The following is a 26,525-nucleotide window of genomic DNA, read 5'->3' as shown; positions in this document are numbered from 1 at the left end:
CTTCTCTGGTGAGCTGCTGTGAACAGTAATTTCTTTTAATCCAAGATTTCTGTTTAGTCCTGATTCTGCTGCCTGTGTCCAGAGGCAGAGGACAATTAAAAACTGAACTTGTCCAAACCACTCATCTCTCTATTTCCCCAGCTATGAGGCTGTTAAAAGGCACTTTAGTAACGCTGGTACATGAGGCTGCTGGGGGTCTCAGTCTGTGCAGTAGAAGCTGCCCTCCAGTGTTTCAGCTGGTGACACTCAGTGTCTCTTACAGAGAAGCTCCTTCTGTCCTCATGTGGCCACGATCAGGAGACGTCCGAGAGAATCTGACTGATTTCATTAAAGAGCTCAGAGTCTGTTCCTTAGACAATGCCATCTGTGTGAGATGTGAGCAGCACTGCAGCAGAGAATGTATTTAAACCATCAAATATATTCTTGGTTTCTTTAATTTCTTTGAATATATTTAAAACTGCAGTTTCAGCTTGTGGCTACAGTGTGCCGATATGCTGAGGAGTACAGGCCATGGATATACAGTACTGATGTTTCACAGTATTGAACAAAGAATTGAAATAATAGCACACCAATAGTTAGAACAGGAAACTCTTCTTTTAGGAAATCCACTACAATCGGGTTCTAATCAGGACAGTCCAGATGTCGGACAGGCTGATCTGTTCACGAAGCAGAATTAGATGTCTGGCTCTGTGGCTCTGATCGCTGGTGTTGTATAAAGGTCAGAGCGAGTTCTCCACATTTGTCCCGTGTTTGATACTCGGTTTTACCGCACTGGATGAAATCCTTTCCAAACACTTTCCTAGAATTTCTTTCAGCTCTTTGAACATTTGCTTTGCTTTATAAACCCATTTGAGATTTGTTTGCAATCGTGTTTATTTCAGTGTTGTATCTGAAGGTGATTCAATGATACCGGGATTGTTCGCCATTTCTGAACTCGTCAACATCAACGCCGGAGTGGAACCAAAATCCATAAGGTCCATCGACCTCTTACCTGTATAAACAGGTCAGTATTCTGGGATAGTTTGGACACTGGCGTCGCCCGTACTGAGAGAGAATACGAGTTTAACGGATGAGTTTTTCTTACTTCATTAGTCTTTCGTGTACGATATGAAAAATATCAACACAGAGGCTGATTTCTCAGTATATAAATCCATGATCGCCACTCCTGTCTGATATCGTGGGCAGTTATAAAGAGGTTTGTGCTGCATGAGAGAGACGTGTTCCTAGCTCTGCCTATATGAAAACTAATTTTGTGAAGTGAATCAGTACAGTGATTCTGTTCTCCTGTTTTCTGAAAGGACACATGCGCTGCAGTTGAACTTTCTGCCTGCAGTGATTAAAACACTTTCACACAGTGCACTGGGTGACCTCTGTCTGTGTCCAAGAGTAGTGCTTCACAATTTCAGCCTCAACGTTTCGGGGTCTTTATAAAGTCCCCGAGACAGGCAGTGAATTTCAAGCAACGATTCAGCCCCGCAGACCAGAGGTTGTGAAACACCTCAGTGAAAAAGCTGTAGATCTCAAACCGCACGGGAGCCTTTATTTAATCACTGCATGCATGTTAGAAAACCCTCAGGTGAGGAGGAAGATACAATTCAAAAGCACCGAGTATCCCTGGGAGCCCAGCGAAGAGGATCATTAGGAAGATGAAGGTGCATCGAACCACAGACGCTGTCTCTCCAAACCCAGCAGCCAGGCGAGAAGGAGGCTGGTCCGGGGCGCCGCTGTGAGGCCAGCAGTGACCTGGAGAGGATCCGGCGGTATCCCAGTCCCTCCACAGAGCGGAGCTGGGTGGCAGAGAGGAGAACCCATCTCTGACCCCACAAGGAGTTTGAACAAAGCATTGAAGAGATTCTGCAACCATGCGTGCTACAGGTGGGTGGAGTTAGAGGAGACCGAACTGGAACTTCCTGATGTCAATGCAGCGTGTTACAGCAGGTGCAGACTCAACACTCTGTCACACTGTCAACACCATCCCTACTGTCAAGCCTGAAGGAGGCAGCAGTGTGATCCAGTTCTGCTGCAGCTCAGCAGGGACTGGGAAACAGGTCAGGATTCAGGGAAAAAATGACAGGCACATCCTAGAAGAGAAGTTGCTTCAGTCTGCTAAAAGACCCAAAACTGATAATCAACGAACCCAAAGCACAAAGCCAGATCTACACTGGCAGAGTGTGAGTGGCCACAAACTCCAGTGTCCTGGTGTGTACAGACTCATCCCAAGAGCCTTCAACCATTTATTGACTCAGGTACTTCTATAATCAAGATTTTTTTTTATTTTGCAGTTTTTGTTGACATTTAACACCCTTTCACCATTTAAAAAGTTCCATTTGAACATTTCTTTAACATAAGCACATTACAATTCTATACACTTCTAATTCAACGCACAGACATCATCAGTAGGGTGTGAATACTTTTGCAAGACTAATTCACAGTAAGGGTATCTGAAGGAAGACAGGGACCCCTGTCACTGCACTGGGTCTTTGGTTTGGAGAGTCTTGATTCAGAGAGAAGAGTCGCCTACTGATCCAACACCTCTTCCAGCAGCAGCCTTTCCAGTCTTTCCCCTGTGCTGTCTTCTCCAGGAGTCGGGAATGTCCGTGCTGGGATGAGCAAGGAAAGGAAGAGGCAGACTGTGTGCCTGCTCACGGAGAAGAGGAGCAGACTCTGGCTGGACAGGGAGGGAGGTAAGAGCGCCTGTGTCTGGGAGCTCAGGGTGACAGCAGTGCAGGAGGGAAGGTGAACATCCTGACAGGAGGACAGGAGCTGACAGAGAGGGGCAAGAGGGGCTGAGAGCCGGAGAAGATCACATTCAGACACGAGAAACGTTTCATATGAGCAGATCAATAAAATAGCCTTCACAATAATACAGCATAGACAGGTCTGAAAACAAGAACATTAATAATATTCAGTCTGTTAACATTTAATGAGAAGCCTTGTCAAGTCAGAACTGTGAACTAACAAATTAGAAGTCATATTTAGAGAAACTAAACCTAGACATCTGTTGAATAACAGGCAAAGGATCAGAAACTTTATACAATAAATCTGTATCTTAATGTGTTTAAAGGGAATTACAGGAAACCCTGGATTTACTGCACTAGTAGGGAGAAGGGGTGTTATTTTCCAAATGATTTTTCATCCTAGCAACACCATGATTTAAGAAAACAAAATATACTGGATATACAGCGTGCTTTCTGGAAATTGTGAATGAACACATGCAGTCAACAGGCAATGAAAATTGCTCCTGAACTTTTTTTTTAAATGTAAATACAGAAACTATTTAATAGGTTGTAAACTTACTGTATAAAATGAGCTATAGTATGGGAAACAAGTAACACCCAAAATAAGACATTTGCCTAATGTTATTGCAGGGAAAGTCCAGTATTTCTTATTTTACATAGAAAATTCTCCTTTAGCAGATTGACTGTTAAACTGAGGGTTTACTGTAGTTCCAGTCAGTCACACAGCTGCAGCGATTGTAGACCAACACTTCAACAGCACTGAGGCCACCTGTGGGCTGAAATCTGCTTGTACGTCAGGCAAGAGCAACCGAGAGGTTAAAAACTTCACTCAATATTAGTTATGAAATCAAAGATCTTCAATTGAACTTTTTAGATAAAGGTTTTACAGCTCTTGTGTACAGAATGAAGTTGAAAATGGATCACGATGACAATTCTCCCCAGTGAAGCAGGTGGACACAGTTGTATCTTGATAATAAATACAGGTCATATCTCAACACTGTTTGAGAAGGACACTGGCTCACATGATAGCGAGGGAAATCAGGAGCAGAGTGAACTCTAACAGACGATATGAGAGCTCATGTTGGTGCTGGTGTGCTCAGTACAGTGTGTTTGTGGGCTGGACTGTCGGGGGCTGATGGAGGTTATATTAACAGTGTGGAGAAGGAGACGGAGGTAAACAGGAGATACAAAGAATCCAGAAGGAAACAGAACGAGGAGCAGCTGCAGGGTTTCAGGCTGTAGGCTGACGTCAGGTGGAAGATCGTGTAGAAGCTGACAGGAGGGGATACAGGCAGATCTTCAGCCAGGTACAGGCAGTGGGGGGAGGGATTTAAGAAGGAAAAATGGAGATGAAGAAAAAGACACTGGAGCCCGGACAGTGAGACGAGCAGAAACAAGAAAACAAGGAGTTAGTGTGTAGATGTTGGAGTGGGGAGCTGTGCAGTGGTCCTTTGCAGCCAACAAACAAGGAACTATTCCTCTGGAGAGAAAGAAGCCAGAGAAGAGTCAGTGAAATTAGTGTTTGTTATGTGATTCTCTAATGCGAAGCTGCAGTAATAGAGATCTTACATACACAGATAGCTGAAGGGGGAGATGTGAGTTTTAGTTCTTTCTTTCTGTACTAATCACACATTTCTCACTTCCTGTTAACATATTAGACCTTTATTAGACATTACAAATGAGAACGCAAATGTGTAATGTCTTATTACCTGAGCATTCAGTCACAGCACCTCAGTGTGTTTTCTGCTCCCTCTGAGTTCTGACCCTGATCACATGTATGAGGCAGGATCAGGGACACAGGTGGGTTTGAGGTTGGTAGAGATTATACATATAATCAACACATGACCTCTTTGTGTTAGATAGTCATGTCTTGTGTGTGAGTTATATTAGATTTTTAGCTTGAAGTGTTATTTGACATGTTATATCTCTTTCTATCTCAGTCTATTATGTTGCAGTAGTCTGAGCTCTGATTCAGTGATGGAAAGATGTCATCTAAACTTTAGAAGAGACACTAGAGAAGTGTGTCCTGCTCTCCCACCCCTTCAGCACTTCAGACCCCTTCAGCACAGCCTCCCACTGACACTCGTTCACTCTGTGGAAGTGTTTCAGCCTGTGTGACTCTGCACCTGGAACTGTTGTCTATAGTGTCACAGTCTAGATCTCTTTATACTTTCCTTTACTTCTTCCTCTGCCACTAATGTTCCTGATCTTTTCAAATAAAGGCTGATAATTCACAGTGATCTCTGTCCATCACAGGAATCCTGAGTGTCTTCAGCTCCTCCTCTGAGCTGGGATGTTGATAACATGTAGAAGAGTGAGGAGTGGGGTTAGTAGTGGGGTTAGGGAGTGGACATGCCATCAGCATCTGAACTCAGAGGAGGAGCTGAAGACACTCAGGATTCCTGTGATGGTCAGAGATCACTGTGAATTATCAGCCTTTATTTGAAAAGATCAGGAACATTAGTGGCAGAGGAAGAAGTAAAGGAAAGTATGAAGAGATCTAGACTGTGACACTGCTGCAGCTGTAGTGAAGGAGTGTCAGTGTGATGTCAGGGTACAGAGATCTAAACCAACTCACCCTGTCAATCCCAGAGCCAGATTCTGACTCTTCACAGTCTCAGTCCTCAGTAGAGGGAGGAGCAGCAGGAGGCAGCAGGGAGGGAGATGAAGGTGAAAGTGGAACCAGGCTGGAGGTGAAGTCAAAGCCTTTGTTGAAAGCTGGAATGACAGACAAGTACAGTCATTAAAACTCAAAGTCGAGCTGTGTCAGAATACATTTCACACTGCAGTGAGTAAGAACGGTAGTACAGGACTGAACAGTGAAGTAGTGGAGTGAGCTCCACTGTTTCAGAAGCCCGAGCTCACACGCTGTTGCTCTTAGCCGCCACCAGAGGGCAGCCTGCAGCCACAGACGGCAGAGCCAGGTACACGGTCTGTATCCGCGGCTCTGCAGACAGCTGCTCCCACAGCCCGACAGCCCGCTCCTCTTGGTCAAGCCAGGGTACCAGTGAGTTGCCCAAGAGAGCTGACCCGGACTGTGAAAGCAGCGCCCCGTCTGTCTGACCCCATTCCCCGGTTCTTACCCGACATGTTGTCGATACCAGAGCAGCAGGCAGTAAAACTCTCCCCTCACTGTCACTGGGGCCGCGAGTCCTGGCCGAGCTCCGGAGTGAGAGAGCTGGAGAGAAACGAGATGCAGAGAAAACACTGAAACTTACCTCTCGACTCGTACATGGTCCCGCCAGACTGAATGAACATGTGATTTAGACCACAAAACTGAAAAAAAGAGTGATGTTTGTTAGTCTGAAGTTAGACGCACATTTTAAGAGCGGTAGTGAGGAGCACATAGTAGGAGCGAATATTCACAGGATTCTGCAGACAACTGGAAGCACAACACAGAAAAAAAAGAAGAAAAACATTGTAATAGAGTAGAAAATTATTGAAAAACAATGACCTAATACAGGTTTAAATGCACAGAGCATTAAAGCTTGAAAAGCGTTTGGACGAGTTACTTACCACCGTCTGTCTTGCCCAGCTCTCGCGCGAAAGGAGGATAATCAGGTGGGTCAGAATTTATAGGACCTGGAGCCCAAAGTGACCAATAAACAGGCGAGACGACATAATTCGCGGCTCTGCCCACCAAAATCCTTTATTAATATTCAATATATAGGCAGCGGTTTTACAATTAATCTAATTTGTAGTTCGTCCTCCCAGCGCATGAGGGCGGTGCAGCCCCACCCACTACTGCCAAAAGGCGTGGCTTTGGGTCGGGACGTCATGGATTCTGATTGGTTGAGATTCTCATATTTAAGTAAGCCCCGCCCCCGTCATGGCTCCTTCCGGAAGTTCTGCCGAAATGGGGAGGTGGGGTTTGTGAATGGCGTTTCTCGATTTTATTGCGTTTTTAGTCTTGGCCTATTTTTTAATGATTTCGTTATGACACATCACCGAATCGTTGCGGACTTAAAATTGGACGTTTCTGACCTTCAGCTAGTGAGTATCGAGCGATTTTGTGTTGTGTTTGATTAGCAAGATGGCGGCGGTAACTCCTCATTTGCATTTATTAAAATCAGTCGCTGTTTTTTAATAAGCTGATTTGCATTTCTCTTGTTAATGTGATCTATAAAACAGTTTTTGGCTAGAATTGTTTTGTCTTTTTTAAGGTTTTTATTGTTTGTACAGAATTAGAACGCTCACTTTGCTTTAGTGTGGAAAAAGTGATTTTCTATTGTTTATTGTAAGATGTTTAACTCCCTCATTTGCATTAAATTTGCATTTATTAAAATCGCGAACTAGTCACTAGTATTTTAATTAGCTATTTGTATAGATGTTAATATGAAATAAAAAACAATTCTAGTGAAAATAACGTTATTGTTAATGTTTACTGTGTTTATTTTTTCTAGTGCTTGTTTTGTCAGTAAGATGTTGGCGTTAACACCCTAATGTATTTAAATTTCTATTTAAATCGGTTGACCAGTCACTTGTATTTCAATTCTGTTTTAATGATTTCTGTTTTTGTTGTTTGTTTTGGTTTTATGTTTTCTCTCGAATGCTTTTTGGTTTCTAAAATGTATGTTTACGCTTACACTGAACACAAATAAAATTTAAATTCATTTTACTTCTGGCTTATTTGTCTTTTTTGGGTAATGTATTTAAAATGTATTGTATTTATAATGTATTTAAAAAAACTTGGTTGCTGTCTTTCAAATTGAATAAAAAACTAAAAACTTTAAATATCAAATTCAAACAGAAAAGGGGTATCTGTTTATTATTTTAATTAGTCATTAATATTCTAAGTTATGCTAGTTAACTATAATGAGAGAAATGTTTATGTATCAAGTTCATTAAAGTTCATTTGTATTAATCAAATCACACCCTGGCCAGGGATTGAAGATGGGCTTTTGTGATTGGGCTAAATGTCTTGTCAGTCATGAAAAGACTACCCTTAAGAACTGCGTCATTTTTGGGGGGGTGTGGTTATTTGATTGACATTTCTTTCAACCAATCAGAATAGAGCAAATGAGGTTTTATCCAATCAGAATTAGGCATGGGTGGGACATGGGTGTGGTGGGTCAAACATGACCAATCATGTAAGAGCAAAAATCTTGGAGGTGGGCTCAAATCCAAGCATTATGATTGGTTGATGTGATGTCATTTGGTAACGCCCTCTCATGAATAATGTGACACTCCCCTACTTAATTATACGACACGCCCCTTCATAAACCACACCCCTCATGAATATTCATTGTGGGCGGTGCTTGCTGCTCGTTTTGTTTGGTTTTATGTTTGTTAGAAATAATGTTACGAGGAAAAGAAGAAAGTATGACAGAATTCAAAATTCTTTATTACGTTTTGCAAGCATACAAATCAAAGACAGCTGGCAACAATGAAACAAAAACACAGAGTGAGTTACAGAATCACAAGTAACGGCGTCCGCGATGACGATTTCCTGTCCAGCGCCAGCAGTCTGGTCAGTGCGCGATGGGTCCTGTGCGGGGGGCAGGGACAGCAGCCAGGGGAGACCTGAAACACAAGACAAGCAGGTAAGAGCTCGGAGTTCAGCCCTGAGCAGCAGCGCAGCGACAGTCATCAGACAGGAGTGAGGAGCTGCGCTGGCCGAGGGGCTCAGGGAATCACTCGGCAGTACAGCGCAGCTCGCTTTGCGCAACACGGGCTCGTCCCGCTGTCGGGAGGATGAATTTGGAATAAAAAGGGCTCAAGACCTCCAGACCGTGTCCTTACCGTCACGAAAAATACTCACCCGCTTTAATTTCGATTCAGATTTAGGAACCATATGAAGTCTTATTAATTTCAACGTTCAATCACTACACAGGCGTCAGGAAGTTGACCAAGACGCTGTTTGTTCACATCGCGCTGCAGCGCCGACAGAGACGCGGTCTGTTTGTCTGAGCTGGGTTGTGCTTTTTAAACTCTACTCTCACCCGTATGTTGCTTTTAAGTTTTAATTCGTTCTGGGTTCGTCTTGGCTTTTTTAAAATAACATGGCGCTCTAAGGAATGTGTATGAGCCGGGGTCATGCAGAGCAAGGTGTGCTGTACAGTACTGCCATCACATCTGTCCCGGGACAGTGCGGGATACTGAGCACTAGATCACTGAAGGGGCTCTAGCCTGTTGTACAGTTAAAACCCGAGTGCAGAGCACTCCACTGAACAGGGTGTTACTACTAATCAAGTGCTTCCCATAACGAGATCTAGTTCTCAGTTTGCCCCTGAGCGCAGGTCCCTCAGTTCCAAAGCAAATCATGTCAAACTCTTGTACTGTTAAATACAGCAAGACTCGTCCTAGATCTGCACCCAGTACCCCAGCAATGAGCCACAACTTTACAGTCAAGCAATGTTTATTCATGAACAGGAGACTATGAATAACAAACCGAATAAAACATACATTTTATTTTTGGAATTGCATACATTTGATCATATTCAAGCACAGCCAGTTCAGTGCTGTAATATCAAGTGACAGTAAAGACTGGGAAACATGTGGGTGAAGCTGCCTTTGAGACAATATCTGTCTGCAGTCTGGACACGGTCAGCTCAATATTCTTAGCAGCTCAAGTTGTCTATTCTTGTGGTTTTGATTTTCTTCAGCCTGTAAAATGCTGCTCAGGAGGATTTAAATGTGGAGACTGGCCTGGCCAGTACAAGACTGTCCACTGTTTCCTCCTGCTGACCTCCTGACTGAGCTGTTCCTGCAGAAGACAGTGAGGTGTAGCTGACAAGTCCAGCAACAAGTTCAGTGTTCTGGTTTTACATCTTAAATGATTGAGAATATCAGTATTGATACAGAAACAAGTATATAAGATGGAGTTCTAGACAATTACAGAATATGCTTGATGAATTGTACATGTCAGACTTCCACATTAGTGCAGATCACTTCAGTGCTGCAGCTGTAGTGAAGGAGTGTCAGTGTGATGTCAGGGTGTGGAGGTCTAAGCCAACTCACCCTGTCAATCAGATTCTCCTCAATTTGGAAATCATAATCTCAGACCTCTGTGAGTGTGGATGAACACCAGGAGGCAGCAGGAATAGTGGTGAATTAATCCTCACCATGTCATATGGGCTGACGTATTGGGACACATTCAGGTTAGATTCATTTCAGAGCATAAACCAGTAAATGAGCTCACTGTACTCAGTGTCATCAATGAAGATGAGGTTATCGCCTGTTCTTGAGATGCTTTTACCTGAAGTCATTTATTTAGCATGATACAGAGTTGGATTGAGATCTGCAGACACACTTGACCAGTTTCTGTTTTCTCCTGATGAGCTCTTTGGTTGCCCTGACTGGATGCTTTGGGTCATTGTCATGCTGCATGGTGCAGCACTGTCCAATAAGTATGGAAGCCTTTTCTGCTGCATTAGAGCCCCTGTTTCTGTAAACTTCAGAAATCACTCTGCTGCTGCCATCATTAGCTACATCCTCAATGAAGATGAGTGAGCCAGTCCGAGACATTCCTGCATCCCCAGGCCATGACATTACCTCCACAAGGCTTCAGCATGCGCTCAGAGGACAGAGATGACAGGTTCAGGTGTGGAGAAAGAAAGGAGCTGCAGATGCTCCAGAGAACAGCACCTCCTGTGAGAGTCATGGCCTGGCCTGGGGAGATCATGAGGAGACTCCTTCACCTGTCTGTCTCCATCAGCACTAGTGTACTGAAGGCTGTGGACTCAGAGCTGAGAGCTCCAGCAACACCTCAATGTCCTCTGCGCTCAGATGCTGATCACATGTACAGCAGTAGGATTAGAGGTGGTGTTAGTTAGGGACCATACATGTCATCTACATCTCAGATCGGAGGACACATCAAATATTCAGGTGCTGTAGCTTTGAGTCAGTTTATAATGCAACCAAGGAGGTCATCAGGAGAATAACTGTAGAAACACCTTAACTTGTTGCGTCTAATGCCTAGATTTCAACCCTATTGACAGAAGGAAAAACAATTGAAGTATGATCACCTGAAGACTAAATAAGAACTTGGTGGCAACAGCAAAGCATCTCAGATGATTACAGAGGGCAGTGAGCTCAATGGGTCTCAGACCTCATGCAGTTACTGTCTCAGAGGGATATACAAGCACATCCTCTTCCACACTCTGAAATGTATTTAAAGTGAATGTGTCCCAGTAACGTCAAAATAGAAAGTTGAACATATTTTATTGTAATACGATCAAATGTATGCAGAGAACTACCACAGAATAAAACCAGGGAATATTTCTGTTCTGATCACAAGACCAAATTGCTTGACTGTAAAATTGACTCATTGCAGTACTGATGGAGGACACTGTACCTTTCCAATGAAAACATGCATTTTCAAGTGTCCCACAGTATCAATACACCTTGACAGGAGGGGCTGACTGACAGGGCCAGTGACATGAATTAATGTGCTTTGTTCATGTTCTGGGCTGTTAGAATTCTTCCACTGGACCATGAAAAAGATCTGAGTGTCTTTGGGTGGGAGTGCAGCTGAGGCTGTTGGTGAAAGGAGATTGTTCAGCTGTAGGAAAAACCTGCCTGTTTGAATGTGCTCCGAGTGGAGAGGAGTGTCACTGTGGAGCTGCAGAGGAACAAGTAGGGGAGAATTCCACACGGAGAAGAACATTTATTCTGGCTCTGGAGTTTTCTTCATGTGTGAGACAACAGCTACAATTGTCCTTAACACTGTCACTGCAGACTCCTGATATCTGAATCATGTTCACATACTAACTGCAGGATTCAGACTCACTCCACATCATCAGAAAACATGTCCTTTCCCTGCGACAGTCGAGTTCACCCCAACACAAGCACAGGAGAGCTGCTGTGTGGTTGCACAGGTGTAGAAGTGATTGCTTCCAGCCTCAGAGCCTCTTCAGACTCCTGTTCTGTCTCAAGGTGTCCTGTTTCTCTGCAGCCTGATGGCCTCCCGACACACAGACAACTCCACAGCCAGAACCAGTTTCTTGTTTCTTTTCCAGTGTGGAATCGACACCTGCTTGTTCTTTATTTGTGTTCCCTGTGAGCAGTGTTGCCTTGAGGTGAATAAAGAGCATGAGTGGGCAGTGTAGTGTCAGTGTGGGAGCCCATCCTGTCTCAGGGTATTGCAGTGTGAAGGTGGGACCTTGATACTGGAATCAGAGCTACTTGCAGCCTCTCCAGTCCACTGCATTACAGGGTAGCTGCACCCAGTGCTGTTGAATTGATAATTAGCAGGATCAGCAGTAATTAAGTAGCTGGTTTAGTCAGATTACTGCAGTGGAGTGCACTGGAAGGGCTGCAAGCTGAGTAGCTCAGAGTAAAACCTCCCTTTTATCATCGGACGATTTAATTTTATGCTTAACTGTCCCTGTTAGGGGATTTTTGGTCTCTCGTGTCCCTGTTTGAAAACTCGCTGTTTAGCAGCAGAGACGAGCAGCTCCGGGATCCGCCGCCCCTATTGGCCGAGTCTGAATGAGAAGGCAGGTGCGGTCAGTCTGCAATTAGACTTCAATCCGCGGCTGTTTAGCGGTTCCGACGCCCGAGTCGCTTCTCTGCCTTTAAATAGCGAGTTTGCAAACAAAGAAAGTTTCTCAAATTTACCGTTTAGCTGGAGCGGGATTCTGAGCGACGGCTGTCGGCTTTTCTCGGTCCGAGTGGAAAATTACTAAATGGGCTTGAAAAGTAAATGAACTGCGAAACTTACTTTTGTTGGAGCTGCCGGACGGGCTGTAGGACTTGTGGCTTCGACTCTGCGGAGAGAAACATGGTATTAAAATCGTGCTTCATCTTCTTTAAACTGCTTGTTGTATGTTGTGTTTTTACCTGCACAAAACGCTTTTTCTCGTTTGTATTCCAGACTTCTGCAGGATCCTGGCGCGGTTCTGGGCTTTAAACGGCGGCTGTCGGGTCCTTCTCGGCGTGGAGACCTGAGCGCAGACCCACCCGTGTACCGAGTGACCGGAGCTCCGCGGCGGATTCACAGGCGAGTCCGAGTCTCTTCTTCCTAGAGGCCGAGAGAGACCCGGTCAGGAAAGCGCAGCTTCAGGACTCGTTTAGGACTGAAAACCACTTTCACAGGGGCTTCGTCTCTCTTACCGGTATCGACTCACTGTGCAGCTGCAGGTCCGGCTGGGTTTTCTTTCTCCGGAGCCGGCTTGCATGAAGACGCGCCGACCGCTCCGTTTACCTTGAACTGGGGAAACTGGTAACTCGAGTTACCGGTAACTGACCGCAGGAAACTGGCGCCCAGCCGTGTGAGACCCGGTGTGAAAACCGAAACCCCCGGTGTGAGGAGAGAGAGAAACCGCTTACCTTACTCTTGAAACGCCTCTGTCCTGCTGTAAAGGTTAAAGCGAGAGAGTTAAAACACTTAAAATGCAGTTCTCGTAGAAAACGTTGCTGGTTTTGTCAAAACCTGTAAGAAATTTAATGTTTTTTGTTTTTCTTTTTTCCGGCAGCCGAGCAAAGCGCCTGTACCGGGAGAGCAGCGGGGTACCAGCCGCCTCTCTCCCAGCCAGCGAGCCGCCGGAGTCCCCCCACCTCCCCTGACCCCAGCCTGCACGGGCCTGGAGCACAGACCCGCCCCTATTTATAACGTGAACCCCTGATGAGCGCGAAAAGGACGACAAAGGTAGCAAAATATTAGACACCGGGGACCGAGATGGAAATGTGTGGATACCTGCTTAATAACACTGCTGTATAGTGTCATTGTTTTATGCTTTATATCCTTATTTGCTGTAATAAACTGCTGTGAGTATTAATTGGTTAATTGATTATTCTGGGGTCTGGGGTGTGGGAGGGTGGGGTACAGGGGTGTAGAGAACCGTGAATCGGGTCCCCCTGTGAGCAGCCACACCAAGCGGCTCGCAGCGCTACAGCCTCCGGGCACCGGGCTGTCGTGGGCGGGGAGTCGGGAGCCGCTGGTCTGGGCCTAGACTGCAGCCTCATCCCCGGCCTCGATTAGAGCCCCGCCGCCCGAGGACAGTCGCAGCCCGGTAGGTGAAGGATGACGCTCCGCGCTGCAGAGGGAACGCGTCCCGTCACCATGGTGACTGAGACAGGGGGTGTGGCTGGGCTTAAGGGCGGGGTTCAGTGTGAATAGTGTCCAATCAGCGTGTGGAAGAGGTGGGTGTAAGAGCAGCCAATCAGAAGAGTGCAAGTGCAGCCCGAGAGAAAAATATCGGTCGAGCGAGGCGGGTGTCGAACCCGGGGCTCCGGGGTGGAGATGTGTAAGAGTCGGGGTTTAGCAGAGTGAGCTATACTTCCTGCCAAATCTGGAGTAACTCCGCGGTCATACTTATCTGGCAAAATTCCGCTACACGAAAAAATCCTAAAAAATAAAGTATCCCTCCTGTTCTTGCAATTCTAAAAGTAGTATCTCTGCTCATCTACTGTGTTTCGGGTTTTACAAAAGCTTTTCCTTGCGGGCTTGAACCCAGATCTGCATTAACAGCACATTAGTCTGGGGATTTGAACCCGGACTTTCACTGCCCGCAGTCCAGTGTGCTACATGACGAGCCACAGCACCACACAGAAATTTCAGCGCCGCCAAATATAAAAGCTTTAAAACTGGGATTCGCCCCCCGGCCGAGAGCAGGAGCCCCTTCTGTAATAAAGACAGAGCAGAAGCACAGCTGGACTACAGGAGCCACTGCACAACTGCAGCTCAGATGAAGTGAATTGATGATGTTTGTGAAGATGGAGGAGAGTTGGAGCTGCGCTGAATCCTGCAGTGATCTGGAGCTGCTGTGATCCTGCACAGTGTTCAGAGGGGCTGTCAGTCCTGCCTGTTGCACAGGACTCTGCTTCTCTGTGAAAGGTGTTGCAGTGAGACAGTGTGACTCCATCTGTGTGTATTGAGCAGCTCTGAGTTTGACAGTATGATGGAATTAGACTTGAATTATAAATGTGGACAATCAGGCTTCACCTTTCCACTGTTCTCCATGAGAATCTCACCCCTCACAAGGCACAGAGCTCATGTCAGAAGTTCCCCCGAAACTCTTTGATATAATGACTAGCAGAGAGCTCTCTCATCACCACGAAGACCACAGTTTACTTCACAGACACTGGAAATAAAACCCAAGAGCATGGAAGAGGTTCACAACCTGGTGTTTAATCAAAGACCAAATATAAGATAAAAACAATTGACTAAAGTTTGCTCAGGAGTGTTTTATTATGTTAAAACAGTACAGCAGTGTAGTGAATTATCAGAATGAAGGAGTGAAGGAACAGTCAGCTGATATCAGTCCATTCCTGAGGCTGGTACAGATTCTCCAGAGGCCGTCCCTGAGAAAATACCCACAGCAGTGTAGGAGCAGCTCAGACAGAGGGATCAAAGAGCACAACACAGTTTACTACAACAGAGATCATCTCCTTTCAACACAACAACTGACAACACTATTCCACATCATGATAGCAGTTATAAGATTGAACAGAGACACAATACAAACATAACACACAGCAAACTGAAGAGATCCAGCAGAGACTGGTGTAAGATCTGTACAGTTATATGTGTATATATATAGAGCAACATATATTCAACAGATATTCAAAACAATGTCTATGTCTATAAATGTTCAATAACATTGCTGGAAAAATTAACATTTAAATGTTTTGGGAATTATTTTTAACTAAAGATTAAATCAGAATCTGTATTCTCTCTTTATCTAACAAACACAAATCAACACGTAATCTGTCTGCCTTCTAGATCTCTCATGGACACAGTATAGAGCTACAGAAGAGAGAGACTGGAGTTAAACCAGCTGGTTACTGGTTTAACTAGACCAAAGAAACACCTTTTCCCAGCTCTTCAGCTGCTGCTGATATAAAAACACCTGGATCATCTGCAGACACACACTGACCCCTCCAGGACCAGGACTGGACAGCCCTGCTGCAGACACACACTGACCCCTCCAGGACCAGGACTGGCCAGCCCTGCTGCAGACACACACTGACCCCTCCAGGACCAGGACTGGACAGCCCTGCTGCAGACACACTGACACTGAATATATATATAAAGTAAAATCTCCCCTAAATTCTCACAGCTTCTGTTAAAGAAGAGCTCTTGTCCTGCCTACCTCCTTCCTCAGGGCTGTGGAGTGGACAGTGGACTGTCAGGCTGGTCCTCATGATCCTCACAGCTCAGGGACTCAGCCTTTGGAAAGGTCTGAGCTTCAGTCTTGTTTCTCCAGTAACAGTTAGAAGACACACTCTGACACACGAGGGTCTCGCCATCATCGTCTTCTTCATCATCATCTTCATCTGCTCGAAACTTCACGATCACTGAGGCTCACCGTGTCTGAAGCAGAAATAAAGTTTCCACAGCAACTCGTGTAACGTAGCGCCGTGATTTGTGTTCAGACGAACAAAATACGAGACAAGCAGCAACAGTTTACAGCTACAGCACAAAAATCCGCCTCGGATTTTTCACAAAGAAAGGCGCCACCGATTAAATGTTACTTCTTGCTCAATAATAAATCCTTCCTCTTTCTAAGACGCAGAGGAACAACAACACTTTTAAAATTTCCGCCCGTCTCCTGAATCTCGGAGTTTATTGGGCAACTGGACCGAGTCTCGTCTATAATTGGGAAATTTTACTGCCAATCAGCAATAACTCCCACTGACCAATCGCAACATCGCTGGGCTCAATCCAGGGATCTGATTGGCTGTGGATCTTCTTATTCATAAACAGAGAGTTAAGACCCCAGTCACATGACCCGGGTGTTTAATACACACCAGACCCTCACTACTGCACTGTAAACCAGCCCTCCATAGACTCGTGTATCACCACCGCCGCCGGCGGACAGTTATCGGAATCGACACCCCCTGCTGTAGCTCGATCAATAGGCTTCATTTTATTGTTATTTTACTTCGAATTCACTGACACTGCGGGCTTTCTTACGTTTTCACTTTAATATCCAAAGACATCTCCGAAGTCCACATATTCAAACGTAAATTGTATTTTTGAAGGACGAGTCACAATAATGACAGTTTTGACTCCTAAACACGTTAATAACATGCTTTACAATAGAATTTACATTATAATTTAGTATCATTCTCGTCAAACTTACATTTTTTACAGGACTCCGAAACATAAGCTATATCTATTAGCCTTGAAAAATAATCTAGGATACAAATTTTATTGTTAAAGGATTAAGTGAACAATCAGTTCAATTTGCAAGAAAGAAAGAAAACAAAACGTTCAGCTCACACCTGAAGAATGCTCGACAGCCGAAACGTAACACTGTGATACTGTCTGTCTGCTGCCCTGTAACACTATGACACTGTCTGTCTGCTACACTGGAGCACACTTCACACCTGAAGAAGACTCCACGGCTGAAACGTTGTGTTTTCTTTCTTCTCTTTTCAGCAGGGAATAATCCTATTACTTGTTCCTTTACAGATTACGAATGCTGATACGGCTCCTCACCTGGACTACTCCAATCAGTTCAAATGGCGACATTTAAAGTTGCAGTAACACTGTGAAAAGCGATGTCAGAAGGTGACATTTCACAGTGTGGCCGCCAGGCGGAGACACTGCTACACGTGTCTATGGAGGCTGTTCTAATGAAGCCCTTTTCAGTTTCCAGCTGTGCTCCACTGACCGCGATGTCATCTGTGTCCAGTCCAGCTCCTGGCCCTGAGCCTCAGTGACACAGCAGACACCAGCTCCAGGCCAAGAGCCTCAGACTGACACTCTCACCAGCTCTGAATGAGCCTCAGTGGGATGTTGTGCTGAAGGTGTTTCCTGCAGATCTTTCAGCCACTATTCTGTTAACTGTGCTTGTCTGCCATAGTCCAGAACAGTTTGTCTGACTCATTTCACTCAGTCCTGGAGAAATCTGTCCCTGCCTGTCACACGTGTGTCTATTGATCTGTCTGGATCAGAGATCTGTCACTTTCCAGCTATGATTTTAAATCCCTGATCAGTTTTACAGATCAGGGGTAAAAGCTGGAGGTCTGCGGTCTCTCTTACACTCACTCTCTTTCTACAATTTTCTGAATTCTGTATTGATCCTTTTGTAATTGATCCTGTTTTGATTATTGTGTCTAAACCCCTCTGTACATCTGTCAAACTCTCTACGTCTCATCCCAGCTGTAACAGATACAGCTCCTGTCTGAAACAGTCAGTAAGCTCATGGTGTATCGACATCCTTGTCTGTCTTTGCTGTTATCATGTTGTGACCCATCTGGCTGTCCTCAGCTGCTGTGGCGTTCCTCGGGTCTTCCTGTCTCAGTATTGTGTGAAGCCACTCTCCTGCAGCACAAGCGTCTCTCCGATCGTATCGGCCTCTGGTCTGCTCCAGCGCCGGTATCCACTGCCCCCCTGTAATGTCTCGTGGCTGCACAGAGCCGCACGAGCCTGCTGGACCGACTCTCCCAGTATGGCCAGTGAAGAGCAAGCAGAGTCACTATCCAGACCAGTTGTTGTTCTTCTTCTCTGCTCTGATTCATTTATATGAATATGGAAGAGGTGTTAGTGGGGCCAGCAGGGGGCGCTCACCCTGCGGCTCATGTGGGTCCTAATGCCCCAGTATAGTGACGGGGACACTGTACTGTAAACAGGCGCCGTCCTTCAGATGAGACATAAAAAACCCAGAGGTCCTGACTCTCTGTGGTCATTAAAAATCCCAGGGCGTTTCTCGAAAAGAGTAGGGGTGTTACCCCGGTGTCCTGGCCAAATTTCCCATTGGCCCTTACCAATCATGGCCTCCTAATAACCCCCTCTGTGAATTGGCTACATTACTCTGCTCTCCTCCCCACTGAGAGCTGGTGTGTGGGGAGCGTTCTGGCGCACTATGGCTGCCGTCGCATCATCCAGGTGGGGCTGCACACTGGTGGTGGTGGAGGGGATCCCCATTACCTGTAAAGCGCTTTGAGTGGAGTGTCCAGAAAAGCGCTATATAAGTGTAAGCAATTATTATTATTATTATTATTATTATTATTATTATTACTATTATATATTGTCTTCTCGGCCAGCTGTTCACAGCTCCTGCCACTGGCCATGTGGATATGAGGTCATTGATCCCTATCCAGTGATCACAAAGGGCAAGAATTCCATTTCAATATCAATCTGAGGATGTGACCCTGCTCAGAAAATAGATGGACGTATAATTACTGTGTGTTATACTGCAGACAAGTGCTAGTCCTGACAATATATAGGACACACTGTTCTATACTGATATCATAACATACAAGAGAGACTAGTCTGCTGGGACTTCATCACAGGATCAGACAGGGCACAACAGCTGGGCGACCCACAATCCCGCAGCGAGCCCTGAGACGGGCCAGAGACAGGCCGCGGCACAGGAAGCGTCTCAGCTGGTCCGTCAGTCAATGCCGTCCCCCCCTCCCCCAGATTCACAGGCCCGTCTCCGGCCAGGAAACACTTAGCAGACTTCCTGTGGCTTCATTCCACACTAATTGTGCGATAGAGAGCAGATAGGGGGCCCGCGAGGGGGTGGAGGAGGCAGGAGAAGAGCCGAGGACTGACTGCTCACTGACCACAGGCTGGACACAGAGGAGAGGCTCACTGACCACAGCCTGGACAAGGACACTGGACACAGAGGACAGGATCACTGACCACAGCCTGGACACGGACAATGGACACAGAGGACAGGATCACTGACCACAGCCTGGACATAGACACTGGACACAGAGGACAGGCTCACTGACCACAGCCTGGACACAGACACTGGATGCAGAGTAAAGGAAGAGTTTGATGAAGAAAAATCTGCACTTTATTTAGCATTTTGTATTTTACATACAATGAAACTTTTATGTGAATTCAGGCAGAAAAGCTTTCACAACATTTCCTTCCACAAAACAGGCAAATGTATCCAATTTACAATTACATCAGTCCAGTCCAGCTCCCAGTCCAGTCAGTCCAGTCCAGCCTGGAGAGTCTCACACTGCTCTGTCAGTGTCAGTGGAGTCTGATTATAATCCCAGTGAAGAACCAGTCCAGCTCCCAGTCCAGTCAGTCCAGTCCAGCCTGGAGAGTCTCAGACTGCTCTGTCAGTGTCAGTGGAGTCTGATTATAATCCCAGTGAAGAACTAGTCCAGCTCCCAGTCCAGTCAGTCCAGTCCAGCCTGGAGAGTCTCAGACTGCTCTGGCAGTGTCAGTGGAGTCTGATTATAATCCCAGTGAAGAACTCGTCCAGCTCCCAGTCCAGTCAGTCCAGTCCAGTCCAGCCTCTCAGACGGTGACTTTCTTGGCGCTGTGCCCGTCCACCAGCACCGTCCTCCCCTCTTCCCCTGCTCTTCCTCCGGCCGCGGCTCTCCTCGTCCTCCTCGCGCGGACGCGGCGCCACAGCAGCACGGCGGCCACCAGCCCCCCCCCCGCGGCCAGCAGGCCCAGGCCCATGAGCAGCAGGACGGAGGGGCGCCCGGGGTCCCGGCGCGCGCCGGCGCCCAGCTGCTCCCAGAGCCCCACGCCCACGGCGGACAGCGCGATCAGGCCCCACACGCAGCCGAAGCCCAGCAGGCAGCCCCCCCAGGACAGCTCCATGCCCCCCGTCACCTTGGAGATGCCCGTGATGGAGACCACTGTCACGGCCTGGGCACCACTGTCGTAGGACACACTGGGCTCGGAGCCTGGCATCGTCTGGGGAGAGACAGCGGTCAGCGCAGTGTCCACTGGACACAGAGGGCAGCGCAGTGTCCACTGGACACAGAGGGCAGCGCAGTGTCCACTGGACACAGACACTGGACACAGAGGGCAGCGCAGTGTCCACTGGACACAGAGGGCAGCGCAGTGTCCACTGGACACAGACACTGGACACAGAGGGCAGCGCAGTGTCCACTGGACACAGAGGGCAGCGCAGTGTCCACTGGACACAGACACTGGACACAGAGGGCAGCGCAGTGTCCACTGGACACAGACACTGGACACAGAGGGCAGCGCAGTGTCCACTGGACACAGACACTGGACACAGAGGGCAGCGCAGTGTCCACTGGACACAGAGGGCAGCGCAGTGTCCAATGGACACAGAGGGCAGCGCAGTGTCCACTGGACACAGACACTGGACACAGAGGCAGCACAGTGACCACAGGCTGGACATAGACACTGGACACAGAGGGCAGCACAGTGACCACAGGCTGGACACAGACACTGGACACAGAGGGCAGCGCAGTGTCCACTGGACACAGAGGGCAGCGCAGTGTCCACTGGACACAGACACTGGACACAGAGAGCAGCGCAGTGTCCACTGGACACAGAGGACAGGCTCAGTGACCACAGGCTGGACACAGACACTGGACACAGAAGACAGCACAGTGTCCACTAGACACAGACAGTGGACACAGAGGACAGTGCAGTGACCACTGGACACAGAGGACATGCGCAGTGGACACAGCCTGGACACAGACAGTGGACATAGAGGACAGGCGCAGTGACCACAGGCTGGACACAGAGGACAGGTGCAGTGACCACAGGCTGGACACAGACAGTGGACACAGAGGACAGGCGCAGTGGCCACAGGCTGGACACAGACAGTGGACACAGAGGACAGGCGCAGTGAGCAATGGACACAGACAGACCTGGCCATCCAGAGAGGACAGACTCAGCAACAAATTTTGTTTTTCCAACAATTAGAAAATAAATCTGGGAAAATGACAATCAGGAAGAATTGGAGGGCATGAAATATTTCCTGATTGTTACTGCACCCCAGGGGCCTTGCCACGCCCCAGGGGCCACGCCAGTGAAGCTCTTTGATCTTGAATTAGAGCCGCAGTCCAGCCTGACAGATTGTATCTCTGCAGGCGAGACTGGACCAGGAGAGCTGAGGCTGAGCTGAGCAATCAATCACTCCATCACTCCATCACTCAATCCATCCATCACTCCATCACTCCATCACTCCATCACTCCATCAATCGCTCCATCAATCGCTCCATCACTCCATCACTCCATCACTCAATCAATCACTCCATCACTCCATCACTCCATCAATCACTCAATCACTCAATCACTCAATCCATCCATCCGATGTTGAGCAATGTGTTCATCGACTAAGTTTAGATCTGTCACTCATAAAGTCAGGATATTAAGTCAGTCAGTGTGTCAGTGTGTCTCTCAGTCAGTGTGTCGCTCAGTCAGTGTGTCAGTGTGTCACTCAGTCAGTGTGTCGCTCAGTCAGTGTGTCAGTGTGTCACTCAGTCAGTGTGTCTCTCAGTCAGTGTGTCAGTGTGTCTCTCAGTCAGTGTGTCGCTCAGTCAGTGTGTCGCTCAGTCAGTGTGTCAGTGTGTCTCAGTCAGTGTGTCGCTCAGTCAGTGTGTCGCTCAGTCAGTGTGTCAGTGTGTCACTCAGTCAGTGTGTCTCTCAGTCTGTGTGTCAGTGCGTCAGTCGGTGTGTAAGTTATTTGGTGTGTCTATGAGCGTGTCAGTCAGTAGGTTTCATTGTTCTTAAGAAAGAAATGTGCTCACCTCTTTCTCCCTGTCCCTCTCTCCTCTCTCCTCTGTCTCTCGTCTCTCACTCACAGATCTCCAGACCCTGGACAGTCTCCTGTCTCTCACTCACAGATCTCCAGACCCTGGACAGTCTCCTGTCTCTCACCCACAGATCTCCAGACCCTGGACAGTCTCCTGTCTCTCACTCACAGATCTCCAGACCCTGGACAGTCTCCTGTCTCTCACCCACAGATCTCCAGACCCTGGACAGTCTCCTGTCTCTCAGTGGTTGATCTCCAGACCCTGGACAGTCTCCCGTCTCTCAGTGGCTGATCTCCAGACCCTGGACAGTCTCCCGTCTCTCAGTGGCTGATCTCCAGACCCTGGACAGTCTCCCGTCTCTCAGTGGCTGATCTCCAGACCCTGGACAGTCTCCTGTCTCTCAGTGGTTGATCTCCAGACCCCGGACAGTCTCCCGTCTCTCAGTGGCTGATCTCCAGACCCTGGACAGTCTCCCGTCTCTCAGTGGCTGATCTCCAGACCCTGGACAGTCTCCCGTCTCTCAGTGGCTGATCCCCAGACCCCGGACAGTCTCCCGTCTCTCAGTGGCTGATCTCCAGACCCCGGACAGTCTCCCGTCTCTCAGTGGCTGATCTCCAGACCCTGGACAGTCTCCCGTCTCTCAGTGGCTGATCTCCAGACCCTGGACAGTCTCCCGTCTCTCAGTGGCTGATCTCCAGACCCTGGACAGTCTCCCGTCTCTCAGTGGCTGATCTCCAGACCCTGGACAGTCTCCCGTCTCTCAGTGGCTGATCTCCAGACCCTGGACAGTCTCCCGTCTCTCAGTGGCTGATCTCCAGACCCTGGACAGTCTCCCGTCTCTCAGTGGCTGATCTCCAGACCCTGGACAGTCTCCCGTCTCTCAGTGGCTGATCTCCAGACCCTGGACAGTCTCCCGTCTCTCAGTGGCTGATCTCCAGACCCTGGACAGTCTCCCGTCTCTCAGTGGCTGATCTCCAGACCCTGGACAGTCTCCCGTCTCTCAGTGGTTGATCTCCAGACCCTGGACAGTCTCCCGTCTCTCAGTGGCTGATCTCCAGACCCTGGACAGTCTCCTGTCTCTCAGTGGCTGATCTCCAGACCCTGGACAGTCTCCCGTCTCTCAGTGGCTGATCTCCAGACCCTGGACAGTCTCCCGTCTCTCAGTGGTTGATCTCCAGACCCTGGACAGTCTCCCGTCTCTCAGTGGCTGATCTCCAGACCCTGGACAGTCTCCCGTCTCTCAGTGGCTGATCCCCAGACCCCGGACAGTCTCCTGTCTCTCAATGGCTGATCTCCAGACCCCGGACAGCTGCCTCTACAGCAGCAGGTGGACAGGAGCTCTGCTGCTGACTGTGAGAGTGGACATCTCAGCACTGGAGCAGCGATCCTGCAGGCTCTGTGTCTCCGCCTGCCGAGTCCCACGGGCTGCCCACTCCGGCGGGGGGGATCTGTCATTAACATCCATTAAGTGGCACTTATCTCTGCCCCCCGGGACTCCCCACTCCCTTCCTCGACACCCCTTCCGCCTCCCTTTATCTCCAGGACAAACAAACACTATCGGCTCTGCGCAAACAAACCCCCCCCACCCCAGCTCTATGTCTTTCTCCGCCCGCTAGCCAAGATCCCACGCCGGTGCAAGGGGAGTTATTTCACTGCTGTACACAGAGGGTGGCGGGGGTGTGGGACAAGCTGTCGAACCCTACACCCTGGCTTCTCTCCAGGCACAGCCGGATGAGACCCTCCGGTCAGGACAGGAGGCTGTACGCAGAGAGTGGTGGGGGCGTGGAACAAGTTAACCCAGCTGTGCAGTTGGAACTGACACCCTGGTTCCTCTCAAGACACAGCTGGCTGAGATCCTCCAGTCAGGAGGTGTTACTTTGCACAAAGGGTAGCGGGAGTGGGGAACAAATGTTGAAACCACTTCCCTGGGGGGGGGGGGGGGGGGTGATTGTCATTTATTACTCATTTCATTCACAAAAGTTTCCAAGAAGCAGAAAGCAAGGCATTTGAACTGACACCAGCAGGCACTTCTGTACACAAAGGGTGGTGGGAGGGGGGAACAGGCTGCCCGGGCCATGTTGCTGAAGCCGACACCCTGGCTTCTCTCCAGACACAGCTGGCTGAGCTCCTGGGGTCAGTGAACTCCAAAGGTGAGACGGACTGGACGGGCCGGACGGCCCCTCTCACTGGTCACTGTCCCCACAACGACACAGACCAGCATCAGACAGAGATCACTGCGCTTAGAAGTCGATCCCAGCTGATGCCAAAATTCAGACAGAAGAGCACTTCAACCGGCTGCTGACCTCCAGGAATCCCAGAGGTCCTCTCTTCCTGATGCCCATCTTGAACCCTTCATTGGCCAGAGGTAAGTCACGCCCCCCCACACCAGGGAGCCGACTGGACGCTGCCCAGGTCCTGCTGCTCGGACTGCTGTCCCAGAGGCCACGCTGTGACACACTGCAGGGCCACAGGGGTGTGACCAGGGGATGTTCTCCAGGACGGGGCCACAAGGGGGCAGACGTGCCTGCTGTGGCAACGGTCTGGGACACCAAAGGCGGTGATGTGGTCTTTCCGGCTACAAGGATCTCATCCAGCTGAAGGATCCCAGGGAACTCTCCTCAACGATGTGGCCGGGAAGCCTGTTCCAGACACCCGCCACTCTTTGCATACAGACCTGCTCCTGAATTCAGTCTGAAAGGGCACGTGGGGGCCCCCTCATACAAAAGTGCCTCCTGTATCCCACCCTGAATTTCTATGTGATGGCCACAGCCTGGACATAGAAAGCGGACACAGACAGGTCTGAATGTCCAGCATTACTGTGCTGTAGTGTCCAGTCAGTCAGTCAGTGTCTCTGTGCTGTAGTGTCCAGTCAGTCAGGGTCACTGTGCTGTAGTGTCCAGTCAGTCAGTCAGGGTCTCTGTGCTGTAGTGTCCAGTCAGTCAGTCAGGGTCTCTGTGCTGTAGTGTCCAGTCAGTCAGTCAGTGTCACTGTGCTGTAGTGTCCAGTCAGTCAGTCAGGGTCACTGTGCTGTAGTGTCCAGCTGGTCAGTCTGTCTATATTAAGCTCTAATCCTCCTCCATGTGTTTTTCCAGGAGAATGACAGGTCTTATTCTTACAGCTCCTCCTCACCGAAGGAGGATCCTTAAATCCTCCTAAAATCCGATTTCAGGGATAATCCCTAAGCAGCTACTTTCAGGATCAAACTGGGAGGGGAGGGGAGAGAGCGAGAGAGGTGGGGAATCTGTCGATCTCACCTTCCCTGTGACGGACAGACAGGTTTCCTCAAGGGGAGCAGAGTCACGATCCGCACACACAGTCCCGACCTGCTGCTTCTGGGGCAGGTCGCCAGCAGTGCTCATCAAACACACAGGGACGAGGTGTAGCTGGGGCTAGCTGTCATGGGAATGGATTGTCAAGGAAGAGGGATAAAGTGCTGTGGGGACTAGTTGTCAGGGTGATGGGTTGCTGTGGGGACCAGTTGTCGGGGTAATGAGTTGCTGTGAGGACTTGTTGTTAGGGTGATGGGTTGCTGTGGGGACCAGTTGTCAGGGTGATGCGTTGCTGTGGTGACTAGTTGTCAGGGTGATGGGTTGCTGTGAGGACCAGTTGTCAAGATGATGGGTTGCTGTGAGGACCAGTTGTCAGGGTGATGGGTTTCTGTGGGTACCAGTTGTCAGGGCGATGAGTTGCTGTGGAGACTAGTTGTCAAGTGATGAGTTGCTGTGGGGACTAGTTGTCAGGGTGATGGGTTGCTGTGGGGACCAGTTGTCAAGGTGATGGGTTGCTGTGGGGACTTGTTGTTAGGGTGATGGGTTGCAGTGGAGACTAGTTGTCAGGGCGATGAGTTGCTGTGGGGACCAGTTGTCAGGGTGATGGGTTGCTGTGGGGACCAGTTGTCAGGGTGATGGGTTGCTGTGGGGACCAGTTGTCAGGGTGATGGGTTACTGTGGGGACCAGTTGTCAGGGTGATGGGGTGTTGGGTATATGCACCTCGTGCCTCTCTCAGGGTGACACACGGGGACAGACAGGCCCTCTCTCGCTCACAGCTGAGCTGGCAGGGACTGTGTGGGCCAGGCTTATCTGCTCCAGCCTCAGAAACAGCCCCTGACAGAGGAAAGGGCAGAGGTCAGCTATTCCGGAGGCTGGGAGCTGGCTCAGGCTGTAATCCCTCTGGAGGGAAACACTGGGGCGTATTTATAGGCGAGGGAGGAAGGCGGCTCTCACCTGGCAACAGGAGCGTCTCTCGGCTGGGCTGGCTGTGCACAGGGAGGGGTGGGCGTCTGCAGAACGCTGGGCTGGGAGCACAGGGGCGCCCCCCTGCTCCCCCTGTTGGCCCGAACGCCCCTCACAGCAGGCATGTCAGCTTCTTCCCTTGGCTCAGCACACTGAGGAAAGGGC

At 48.7% G+C, this 26,525-nt stretch overlaps 1 protein-coding gene and 4 long non-coding RNA genes across 14 annotated transcripts; 1 reads left to right on the top strand and 4 right to left on the bottom strand.

Annotated features, from left to right (window-relative positions):
- Positions 1-1,883: 1,883 nt before the first annotated feature.
- Positions 1,884-14,811, top strand: LOC148640557 (uncharacterized). Of its 4 annotated transcripts, none has more exons than XR_015929922.1 (3): positions 1,884-2,684; positions 12,556-12,681; positions 13,157-14,811. It is a non-coding gene; the product is annotated as an uncharacterized LOC148640557 (long non-coding RNA). The 4 variants fall into 4 exon arrangements; XR_015929920.1 differs by lacking the exon at positions 1,884-2,684 and adding an exon at positions 8,172-8,281 and having other exon boundaries at positions 13,157-13,459; XR_015929923.1 differs by lacking the exon at positions 1,884-2,684 and adding an exon at positions 12,027-12,465 and having other exon boundaries at positions 12,566-12,681; positions 13,157-13,459.
- On the bottom strand, positions 2,251-6,469 carry LOC148640559 (uncharacterized). Of its 5 annotated transcripts, none has more exons than XR_015929924.1 (3): positions 5,822-5,939; positions 5,317-5,456; positions 2,251-2,786 (listed from the first exon to the last, which is right to left on the bottom strand). It is a non-coding gene; the product is annotated as an uncharacterized LOC148640559 (long non-coding RNA). The 5 variants fall into 5 exon arrangements; XR_015929926.1 differs by having other exon boundaries at positions 2,251-2,763; XR_015929925.1 differs by having other exon boundaries at positions 2,251-2,745.
- On the bottom strand, positions 8,171-12,653 carry LOC148640558 (uncharacterized). The gene is made up of 3 exons (XR_015929929.1): positions 12,522-12,653; positions 12,403-12,448; positions 8,171-8,261 (listed from the first exon to the last, which is right to left on the bottom strand). It is a non-coding gene; the product is annotated as an uncharacterized LOC148640558 (long non-coding RNA).
- Positions 14,812-14,852: 41 nt separating the features above from the next.
- LOC148640556 (uncharacterized) lies at positions 14,853-17,628 on the bottom strand. 2 transcript variants are annotated; one of them, XR_015929931.1, is made up of 3 exons: positions 17,016-17,628; positions 15,776-15,996; positions 14,853-14,984 (listed from the first exon to the last, which is right to left on the bottom strand). It is a non-coding gene; the product is annotated as an uncharacterized LOC148640556 (long non-coding RNA). The 2 variants fall into 2 exon arrangements; XR_015929930.1 differs by lacking the exon at positions 17,016-17,628 and having other exon boundaries at positions 15,776-16,762.
- A 1,787-nt stretch (positions 17,629-19,415) lies between these two features.
- Positions 19,416-25,166, bottom strand: LOC148640555 (uncharacterized). Of its 2 annotated transcripts, XM_088619375.1 has the most exons (3): positions 22,122-25,166; positions 19,863-20,304; positions 19,416-19,790 (listed from the first exon to the last, which is right to left on the bottom strand). In XM_088619375.1, exon 2 carries the CDS (start codon positions 20,299-20,301, stop codon positions 19,897-19,899), a length of 405 nt encoding a protein of 134 aa, XP_088475501.1. In that variant the 5' UTR covers positions 20,302-20,304; positions 22,122-25,166; the 3' UTR covers positions 19,416-19,790; positions 19,863-19,896. The 2 variants fall into 2 exon arrangements, with proteins under 2 accessions (XP_088475501.1, XP_088475500.1); XM_088619374.1 differs by having other exon boundaries at positions 19,416-20,304; positions 22,122-25,164.
- Positions 25,167-26,525: the final 1,359 nt, after the last annotated feature.

This window comes from Lepisosteus platostomus, chromosome 25 (genome assembly GCF_059453375.1).
Source record: "Lepisosteus platostomus isolate fLepPlt1 chromosome 25, fLepPlt1.hap1, whole genome shotgun sequence".
In the NCBI taxonomy this organism is placed as follows: Eukaryota; Metazoa; Chordata; class Actinopteri; order Semionotiformes; family Lepisosteidae; genus Lepisosteus; species Lepisosteus platostomus.
This window is presented reverse-complemented; position numbering and strand designations above follow the sequence as displayed.